The sequence below is a fragment of the Alligator mississippiensis genome, chromosome 1, assembly GCF_030867095.1.
Source record: "Alligator mississippiensis isolate rAllMis1 chromosome 1, rAllMis1, whole genome shotgun sequence".
In the NCBI taxonomy this organism is placed as follows: domain Eukaryota; kingdom Metazoa; phylum Chordata; order Crocodylia; family Alligatoridae; genus Alligator; species Alligator mississippiensis.
In genome coordinates, this window is record NC_081824.1 from 447,564,527 (window position 1) to 447,575,316 (window position 10,790).

The 10,790-nt window shown below is 47.4% G+C and overlaps 1 protein-coding gene across 1 annotated transcript; it reads right to left on the minus strand.

Annotated features, from left to right (window-relative positions):
• Positions 1-1,924: 1,924 nt before the first annotated feature.
• On the minus strand, positions 1,925-7,070 carry FUT4 (fucosyltransferase 4). The gene has a single exon (XM_006266117.4). It carries the CDS (start codon positions 7,008-7,010, stop codon positions 5,808-5,810), a length of 1,203 nt encoding a protein of 400 aa, XP_006266179.3. The 5' UTR covers positions 7,011-7,070; the 3' UTR covers positions 1,925-5,807.
• Between the last annotated feature and the right edge of the window lie 3,720 nt (positions 7,071-10,790).

The following is a 10,790-nucleotide window of genomic DNA, read 5'->3' on the forward strand; positions in this document are numbered from 1 at the left end:
ATACATTGTAACAATGTTAACAAGGGCAGGAGTCAAACTGCCACTTCCCTGTATCAGACGGGCCCCTGAAAGAGCCAGTGAATCAGTGATTGAATGCGTTAACACAGTAGTAGGTAGCAATTAACACCTAGGAAAACCGCAGATCAACCAACAGAAGAAATCAATAGAAGACAATGTAGCGACCAGGAAATCTCTAAACGTCACTGTTCAAGGGCTAAAAGCCCTGGTCTGAGTTAATCAATGCTGGGGACCAACTTTTGGGCTGAATATCTCCAGATCGACCGCTCCCAGAGCCCTATTCAAAATTCATCAACGGACTCCCAAGCCTGCACGTTCACGTGGACGACCCCTGGGGCTGACAGATGCCATCCAGTAGCCACCGAGGGGGAAGTCCCACGAGGGTCAGTGACCCCTGGATTAGGCAAACCTGAAAACTGGGGAGTCACCAAAGTCTGCCAAGGACAGATAAAAAAGCAGTGAAAAGTGACCCTCAGCGGCGCCCTCTTGATCTCCGACTTGACCAGCACCCGACCTGTCCAGCCAGAAGGACCAGCCGGCAACCCCCTTCTGAAAGATAACACCATGCTGAAAGAAGCCTCGATGACAGACTCCAGCACCTGTGGGATAGGTATACCTGACTCTTGTAGCTCACTACTGTGTGTGTGCATGTGTGTGTGTTGGGGGGGGGGACCAGCCCCAAGGTTTATGATTTAACTTCATTACAGTGTTTCAATCCACCTAATAAACCAGAATTTTAAGGATCCTGAGTTGGACATTTGTAGCCAACAGTGTTATTGGATGGACAACTATACAAATATAAAAAAAATGCATGATTGTGCAGAATCCGTCCATTTAGTGCCATGTACCACAAGCAGCATTTCTAGTTTCAAACTAATGACATTTCAGGTTAACAATGGACTTCTGCAGTTTGGCCCCAATTTCCACTTAAGAATTTGTCTATAGGCAATTGAAGCCAGTATGAACCTTTCCAGGCACCTGAGTTGATTTTATACCAGGCCCACTGAATGCTTCCTGCACACAGCTGTTGACACTGCTGAAGCATATTGATGGAGTGCCTGTTCAATGGAGAGCTAGTCAAATGAGGGAAAAGCAAATGTCAAAAAAATCAGACACAATCCTCCACTGGCTCCAAATCAACAAACCAGCTCTCAGGTATAAATGCACATGATATAGCGTAAAAAAGAATGGACATGTTTTAGCAGCCTGTCCCATGTTACTTGCTAGGGGCCAATCCTTCAAGTCACTGAGTTGTGCCTGAGAAACTCCAGCATCCCTCAAGTGGATATAAAAGCAGAACTTCACCTTGATTTTCACCACAGTTTAGCATAAAAAATGAAAAAAAGAAAGTAGCTGTTTGGTTCAGTCCTGACCCCACAAAGCCTGACAGGATCTCGGAGCCTCTTGCCTGAAGTCGCTCAGAAGATATTTAGCAAGTGAGCATTAAAAAGTCCCAACTAAAACACGTTGTTCCCTGCTGATTATAGTAAAATATACTGAATATCTCAAAAAAATCTTTTTGCTTAAAATGTAATTAAGGTCAAAGGAAAAAAATAGTCCAGGATCTTTTGAACTCTTTAAATTTGGAAGTCAAGAGGGAGAGTACTTTTGTTGAAATGGCACATTGCCATGGCTCGTTAGAGTAGAGACCTGAGTTCAGAAAAAAACTCCTTTTCACATCATAAATCACTTAGTCCAGACTGGCCAGTCTAAAACCTTTTCTTCTGGAACAGTTTAGCCTTCATTTTTACTTTCAAATAGTCTGGTTACTGTGGTATTTCTATAGTTGAAGAGGTAGAAAAACAAACACTAAGAAGATCTTTTTTTCCAGGAAAGCAGTTTTCCACAACAGCTATTATTCACATCACTTGAGGATTAGTAAATAATAAAACTGGCTCACTCTGTGTTATTTCTGTTAATAACTTTATTGTGTGTAATTCTACATAATTAACACAAGTATAAAAGTACTTCAATTTAGAAGGATTAAGAGACGTGATAGTATAAAATTCCCTGAGATATAATACTAGTCACATATGTCCTTAAAATAAAGGCTCATATATATTCCTATTTCACTTGAATCAGATAATCAAGATGTAATATTTATTTTCTAATTTTAAAAAGATACTGACCATTTCCCTGTATTTTAAGGCATGTAATAAATCACTTTTTCCAATGTCATTCTTTCTCTATAATTTTATACACACGTGAGTTTTCTTCCCCTCTCAGAATGGGAAAAACATTAATTCAATTTTTGTGGATGGATTATACAGTCCCTAACACATCTCAGGCATTTGGTCCCCCATCCTTCAATCAGATCTGCTAATGCAAATCCTAGGGCTCCACACTAATACATTTGATTGCAGATGTTGGGCCTTAAGCTATAACAGTCCACTTAATATTTTCATATTTTCTTGTCAGTTCCTCCTGCAAGTGAACCAAAATCCAAACAAGCTTATGGGAATGCAACATTTTTGGCTTTAACAGAGTTGTACCTCTAGACAGGTGAATTTTCTCTGATAAATTTTAAAGGAAGATTGAGCAGTGCTCAAACAAAGCTTTGAAGCAGGCAAGAGCTGCTTTTCTTAATAAGTCCCATAGTAATTACAATATATGTACAATGTTCACCTTACACATTTAAAAATACTCAGTAAATTTAGAAAAACAGTGTGACAGTGATTTTCTTTATGAAAATTATTTTTTAAAATGATCTGAAACCAATACCTGATGAAAATCAAGAGAACTTAAGGTATTTGGTGTATTTTATAAAATTCAGCCCATGTGACCATGTGTGTTAAGATTTTAATGGTTGCTTAAGTTAAAAATACAAGGAGAAAGAATTAGCCACAGTCTGCTAAATACTGGAGTCTGATCGTGAAAACTCTCTGCCTAACGATTTCAGGAAAGATTGCATGTAGAGAAACTTCTCAGCTCTCTTAAAAAATAAAAAAGTAATGCTGAAAAAAAAAAACTTACTGTCAATATCCATTTGCTAAAAGCAATAGCTGGCCACCTTAGGAATGTGGATTGCTTTCTGTGTTTTAGTGAAACCAGTAGGAAGCAAACAGGAAGATTAACCAAAAGAGAGGCAAGGTTCTTTGAGTAGATGTGGTATCTTTTAGTAGACCAACTGAGTAGTTGGAAAAAAGTTCTTAGCAAGCTTTCAGGCACAGTCACCCTTCTTCAGACATAGGAAGTCTCTGCTGGTCTGAGACTCTCAAGACCACCAGAGACTCCCTATGCCTGAAGAAGGGTGACTGCACCCAAAAACTTGCTAAGAACTTTTTTCCAACTACTCAGTTAGTCTAATAAAAGATATCACATCTGCTCAAAGAACCTTGCCTGCCTATGTCCTTAGACCAACACAGCTACAACCAAATAATCAAGAGATGAATTCCTTGACACACCTTACTTGAACCTTATTTTTAGAAGTGTAAAAAAACCAAACCATAATTCTTAAAAAAGCAGCCTGATCTAATGCTTTCTGTGCAAATAAAGAGGTGAGCTTATGCAGTGAAGGATATGCTAGAACCTTAAATTATATCACATAAGCAGGAGACCTCGACTTTCTTTCACAAGGTGGACATTTTAATGAAAAGACAATCCCACATTCAGCTGATTCTTTTCCCTGCCACTATATCACATACTATTTTAGGGCATTTGTGGTCATTACTACCATCAAACAGTAATGTCAAAAAACTACATCAAGTACTTTTAGCTGTATTTTATTGCACTTAAGCAGCTACAAATAAGACATGGGTTAGCATGATGTGATCTGACAGCTCTGTGAAAGTGTCTCATGGACTGTCATTTATTATTAACAAAAGGTTTTTTTCTGCAATATACAGAAGTTTTAGTTCACCATCACTCTAGCCACTGGGACGCTGCTCTGATTTAAGACATGGTATAATGTTCTGACAATAAATAAATCATAAGGCTAGCAACTTGACAGAAGTTTACTGCTTACCCTTCTCAACACTGGTTCCCAATGCTGGTAAACTTACTTGTACTGGTACCTCAAATATTTTCAAAGAGTCTTGTTGCCCTCTCTTTTCCTTTGGAGCTCTATGCTTTCCCTTGGACTGAAGTCATGGACATAACAGAAACAGGATGAGGCCCATAGTTAGACATTGGTATGGGCTAGTAGGGTGCAATGGGGTTCAAGTCCCCAGAAGTTCCTTAGGGTTAGTGTAAAGCTGTGAAGATGCTACAGGTGGCAGGAGCTAGGAAGTGGCAGCCAGCGACTACTAAAAGCAAAGATCTCAGTCAGGCAAAGTGGCATAATTGCCTGGAAGTGCTGGGACCCACTATTTGTAAGCCTAACAACTTATCAGAAGGACTAAATAGGCCAGGAAAAGTTCTATGCTAACACACTGCTTTATGTACACAGGCTAAATGGTTCAAAGCTAGCTCAAATATCCCTGCACAGCACTGCAAAGCATAGTGGAGACATGCCCTTACAGGCATGGACTAAAAAACTTCTGATTATATTGATGTCATTCTACCTGGGCAAAAAAAATACATACCCACCTTGAAGAAAACAAAAATGGAGAATAAAAGCATCAGAAAACACAAACTCAATAAATATTAGAAAGATATCCTCACCTATTTGCATTTGTTCCTGGTACCGTCCAATACTTTAAAACGATTGCAGAAAACCATCTAAGCTATGTTATTCTAACAGGAAAGGTAACTGTTTTTACAGCCTGCAAAGCAGCGTATCAAATTACCTCTCACCTCATAAAATGTTTTAAAATCTATGATTCTCCATGAAAATGCATGTTGCAAGCTACGATTATTATATGATAAAAATGTCTCGTGATGATATAGAAATAAATTAACCTTTTCATAAATACATCGGATGTAGTTTGAGAACTTCTGTAGGGAGCTGTAGAGCTCTAACCCTGCCCCTGCTGTTCTCTATGTGGCAGTAGGTTGGCAGGGAAAACCACGCAGGCTCCTGTAAACACATTCCTGAATAAAGCAAAATAGAAGTGTTCCAACATTGTTTTTACATTCCTTCCTATTCCTACATGTCTTCTTCTTAACCTTCATCCCCTTGATTTCAACAAGCAATGAAGGAAATGCTTCAAGTAAAGTTGCGTAAAAGCTGGATGTTCTACTCGCACCCGTTCCTTTTCCTTTTCATGTGCTTGTGCCTCGGCTCACTGAAATTCTTAGGGTGCACAGTCAAATGTTTGTATTTGCTCATTGCATTTTTAGCTATTGCAATTTAAAACATTGCTGGTAAGTGCCAGCAGCATACTGGTGGATCATTCCAATTCCAAGCTTGAGGCTCAGGATTTGTCTGCAAAAGTGTTTTGTATGCCTTTAAATAAATGTGCCTCTGTGTAGCAGGCAAATACGTTCTCAAACGGGAATAAAAATATGAAGTGCCAGCACTGATCCTGTATCTCCTTGAAGCATACAGAAGTTTCATCATCCTGGGAATGGCAGTAACTGAGAAAACTGGTTACAGCTGTATGGCTATAGAATTGGCACAGTTTATTCGTATCGATCTGTGCAACGATTATGGTTTCAGCTTGGGATGCCTAGGGGAGCTCATGACTAGGCAAATGTTGGACTGGAGGAAGTGCTGGGGCTGTCACAGCCCGGCGATGGCAACTCACAAGGCAACCCTAGAGCTCCAAAAGCTTGCTGACCTTCTCTCATCCCCAGCAATTTCCATGGTCCCTAGTTTTTGGCAGGGTCTCTAACCCCTGAGAAATGCTGCCCTCTTTAAGCTGGGCTTTGGGAGAAGCTGGCCAAGTGAGCCTCCCCACCCAAAGCCATCAGCTTTCAAACCAGCTGGCCAGGTTTTGCACGGTCTTGACCTGGTGGTCGCCAGCTGCCTGGAGGGCCTCGCAAACCCGGCAGTAGTGCTCATCCCAGAACGACGCGATGTGCACGTCGTACTTCTCACGCCAGGCAAAATACCGCCTGTAGCTCTGTGGGTTTCTATCGAGGAACTTCAGGTAGACGGCCAGCTTCCGGGGGCTGGAGAAGTCGTCGACGTGGATGAAGGAGTCGGGTGGGACGAAGAGCTCGTAGTTGGCCCGCCGGGGGCCCAGCACGACAGGCACGGCGCCGGCCTCAAAGGCGTTCCTCCACAGCTTCTCGGTGATGTAGTCGGTGTGCTGCGAGTTCTCGAAGGCCAGGTAGAACTTGTACTCGGACACCGTCCCCACCACACCGCCCTCCTTCAGCGCCAGGCCCTGCGCCCCGTACACGTCCACGGGCAGGTACTTCTGCAGCTGGCGGTAGTAGCGCACCCGCGCGTGCTCCTCGTTCCAGTGGCTGATGACCCAGGCCACCAGCTTGGTCTTGCGCGGCGGGACCAGGCGCCCCGGCCCCTGCGCCCGCGCCGCCCGCAGCGCCCCGTAGGGCACGAAGACGTCAGAGTCCAGGCGGTAGGACATGGTCCAGTTGAAGAGCCCGCCCCAGCCGCGCAGCCCGGGCGAGTTGGAGGGCGACTCGAAGTTCATCCAGACCCAGCGCTGCCCCGGGGGGCGCTGCGGGGCGCCGGGAGGCAGCTGCCCGCGCCCGTGCCGCACCAGGTCGCGGTGGTGGAAGAGCACGGCCGCGGCCTCGGCGTAGCGCCGCCGCTCCGCGCTCAGGCTGCAGCCGCTGATGTTGAAGCGCAGGCGGCAGTCGGGCAGGCGCTGGCTGCGCCCGAAGGGCTCCCACCACAGCAGCACGGTGCGGCCGCCGCGCAGGGGCCGGGGCCGCGGCCGGGGCCGGGGCAGGGACGGGAGCGGCGGCGCGGGGCTGGGCGGCGGCAGGTCCCGCAGGCAGGCGCACAGCACCAGCGCCGTGCAAGTCAGCCCGGCCGCCGCCACGCGCCGCCGCCAGCGCGGGATGCTCCGCGGGGCCCGGCCCGGCTCCGGCTCCGGCTGCATGGCGGCGCCGGCATGGGCATGGGCACGGCCACGCTCATCCTGCTGCGGCTGCTGCCGCCGCCTCTCCGCCCCGGCCCACGGCCGCCCCCAGCTCATGGCGGCCCGGCCCCGGCTCGCCCCACGTGGCACCGCCTTCTCCTCCTGTCCTGTCCCGTCCAGTCCCGTCCCGTGTCCCGCCTCCGCCCGCAGCAATGCCCGCTGAGCGGATAGGGCGAGCGATGGATGGAAACTCTTGTCTTTCCATCAAATCGAGCTGTGCAAAACAAACAAACAACAACAAGAAATACCTCCTAATGCAAGGAGGGTCAAATTCATCCCATCAATTCAGTGGATTTACACAAAAGATCAGCTCGGCTGTTTCAGCGAGATATGAACAAATAGCAACCTATTTGAAAACGTCGCCTTTCCTTAAAACCGCTTTCAGATCGAGCAAAACAAAAACAGTTACTAATGAACTATCCCAGCGATACATCAGGTGTCTTCAGTGGATTTACATAAGAGATCAGCTCAGCTCTCAATTAGATATGAACAAATAGCAACATATTAGAAAACTTCACCTTTCCTTAAAACCGCTTTCAGATCGAGCTGTGCAAAAAAAAGAAAAAGAAAAAAAAGAGCTACTAATGAAATGAGGGTCAAATTCATCCCATTAATACATCGACTGTCTTCAGTGGATTTACACAAGAGATCAGCTCCGCTCTCAATTAGATATGAGCAAATATTTGAAAACTTTGCCTTTCCTTAAAACCGCTTTCAGATTGAGCAAAAAAAAAGAAAAAAAGTTACTAATTAAATATCCTATCAATACATCAGGTGTCTTCAGTGGATTTACACAAGAGATCAGCTCAGCTCTCTCAATTACATATGAACAAATAGCAACATATTTGAAAACTTCCCCTTTCCTTAAAACCACTTTCAGATTGAGCTGTGCAAAAAACAAGCAAACAAAAAACCCTACTAATGAAATGAGGGTCAAATTCATTCCGTCCATACATCGACTGTCTTCAGTGGATTTACACAAGAAATCAACTCGTCTATGTTAATTAGATATGAACAAGTAGTCACATATTTGAAAACTTTGCCTTTCCATAAAACTGCTTTCAGATTGAGCTGTGCAAAAAACAAAAAAAGAAAAAAAAGATTTTTCAGCTGACCAACTGGAGCAAAAGATGAGATAAAAATGTTTTAGTTTTTCCAGTACACAGAAGAAAAACCAAAATCCCACTGAGGCTGACAGAAATGCTTTGTTCAACTAAAAACAGTTGTTTAGTACAAGTAGGTTTTTTTTTTCACTTCTCATTTTTTTTAATTGAATTTAATTCATTTTTAATGAATTGCCCACAGCCAGAGGCCTCGGCCTAAGTCAGGGGGTCACAGAGGAACAGGGCTGGCAGCAGGGACCTCCCAGGTACAGACGTTACACTTTAACAGTATAAGTGAGGAGAAATTGGCCTATACCTGTAGCAGAACAGGAGTTCAGCACGCGTGGATGGGTTTAAAAATGGCAGAACCGGGTCAAAGATTTGCCCTCCCACCGAAGGGGAAATGTGTGTTCTGTCCACTACCAACCTAAACTATGCTGCTTACAGAAAACTTCATAACTTAGACCAATTCCACCTTGGGCTTTTTGAATGTCTGTACTTAGCCCCAGAGTGTGACCACTGCCTGAGGCAGGATCAGCCCTGGCCACACCACCCCCTACAGCCATCGTGTAAACTCATAGGAGGATTAATGCGGGGGCCCAAGGCCCCTGCCAGCCCGGGGTACCTGGGTTTCCTTGGAAAAGGTGGGTTTCCTCTGGCAGGCGGGCAGTGCTCCAGCCTGCAAGGGGTCTTGCTTGGGACTGCCGGGGTGCTGCATGCATGTGCGTGGTTGCATGCATGCATGTAGCCATGAGCACAGCCAGGCAGTGTGGAGAGCAGGGGAAGAGGTGTGGGGGAGGCAGATTGAGGCCTCCACAGGGAGCGAGTGGAGCTGAGAGTGCTGCCCAGCCAGGGTGGTGCATTGATTGGGTTGGGGCCAGGGTAGGAAGCAGGATGGAGCCACGGGCAGCTTGTCTAGCAGCTCCCTGCCACTGTGTGTACCCCCTGGGGGAGGCATGGCAGGCATGTCCCTCCAGATTTGTGCATGGGGAGGGTGCGGGCTCCTCTCTGTGGGCTTGGGGCTCTCCACTCTGTTGCTTTTGCCCTGGGAGCCCTGCACCAGCCATGCACCCCCTGCCTTCCTGACAGCAGTGGGGGCAGTGAGTTGTGCCTCCTGCTGCCGGGCAGGCAGGGGTTGCACCTCCAGCACGGGGCTCCCAGAGCAAAGGAAGCAGAGCGGAAAGCCCCGAGCCTGCAGTGGGCAGCCCACAGCCTCCCTTGCCCTGCTTGGCTCTGCCCTGCTCTGGCTGTAGCAGGGAGGAAGGGGGGCAGGGAGCAGGGGGGAGAGGTGGGCATATTCATCCACCCCAAGCCTGGCTGGGCCACCCAGCCTCCCCTGTAGGGCAAAGGAGGCCTGTGTGGGGGTCCTCTGATTTTCTTTTTGCCCAGGACCCCAATAAATCTTAATCCGTCACTGTCTAAACACTACACGAGACTATTGTCAACCCTGACACCCAAGCCTGCCACAGGTAATGGGGGAATCAGGCAGGCAATGTCTTGCTTCTATAAAAGGTTGTCAATATAGGTTCAAGGAGAGAGCCCTGCCCCCGCTACAGAGGAAGCCAAACCCCCACCCCAGTCTGTACCATTCTGACCATGGGGTACAATTTATTCCTGGCCCCAAATATGGCATTGGTCTGACACTGAGCAGAGGGGTAGGACCCAATAGCCAGGAACCTCTGGCTTTGGTCCCAGCAGGGGCACTAGCACACCCCAGTCAAAGTTCCCAGCTTTGGCTGCAGCCAACACCCAGTGCCTCTGAGGGAGTCCTCAATGACACGGAGCAGAAAAGTGGGGTGGGGAGCAATCAGCAAAGCGCAGAAGCATGGGAAATGCCCATGGTGGAAAAGTCATAGTTACGCCTAGATCATCCCTGGCCAGCGGCTGTCCAGCCTCTTCTCAAATGCCTTCAGTGACGGAGAGTCCACAACTTCTCAAGGCAGTCTGTTCCACTGTCTCGCTGTTTTAACAGTGAAGAAGTCAGTGGTTCTCAACCTTTTTTAGACTCACACCCCTCAATGGACTCCAGGCATCATTAGACTCAAGGCACCCTGTGAATTGAGCAGCACCTCTTTCAAAAATGAACATATTTATTGCAGTGTTTAACTCTCTGCAGAGAGGCAAGCAATTGGGGTGGGGCACTAGTCAAGCAGGAAAGAGCCTGAGCATGCACTCACCTGCTTATTTCTTCATACCTGCCTTATCTCCTCGGATCTTGGGGCACCCTGCAGAGCATGAAAGGTGTGTGCCCCCAGTGGCTGGGGGGGCACCGGTGGCAGTGGGAGCCCGGCAGTGGTGAGTGGGGAGCTCCCGCAGATGCCGCTGGTGCTGTTGGCAGTGGGGAGTGGGGAGGTTAGCGAGCACTAACCACAGGTCGGCGACCACCTGCAGGCACCGCTGGCAGTGGCAGTGGCAACCGGGGCGATCATGGACCACCTGCAGACACCGCAGGTAATGCTGATAGAGGGGTGGCGAGTGGCGACCACCCACAGGCACCGCTGACAGTGTTAGCGGCACCTTTTTGCAGGGGGTGCATCACCACCCATGGGGGTGCACATGTATCCACTTGCACCCCTACACGTTGCCCCTGCTGCAGAGGATCTCACTGGCTGCGCTCCTGGGTGTCCCCGCCTAAATAATCACTGGCCTAAGTACAGTAACTCCCCTTTCCGCACTGTTGCTACACCTCCTAGACTTTGGACCATATTTTCTGGGTTTGACTTTTAAGGAAGTT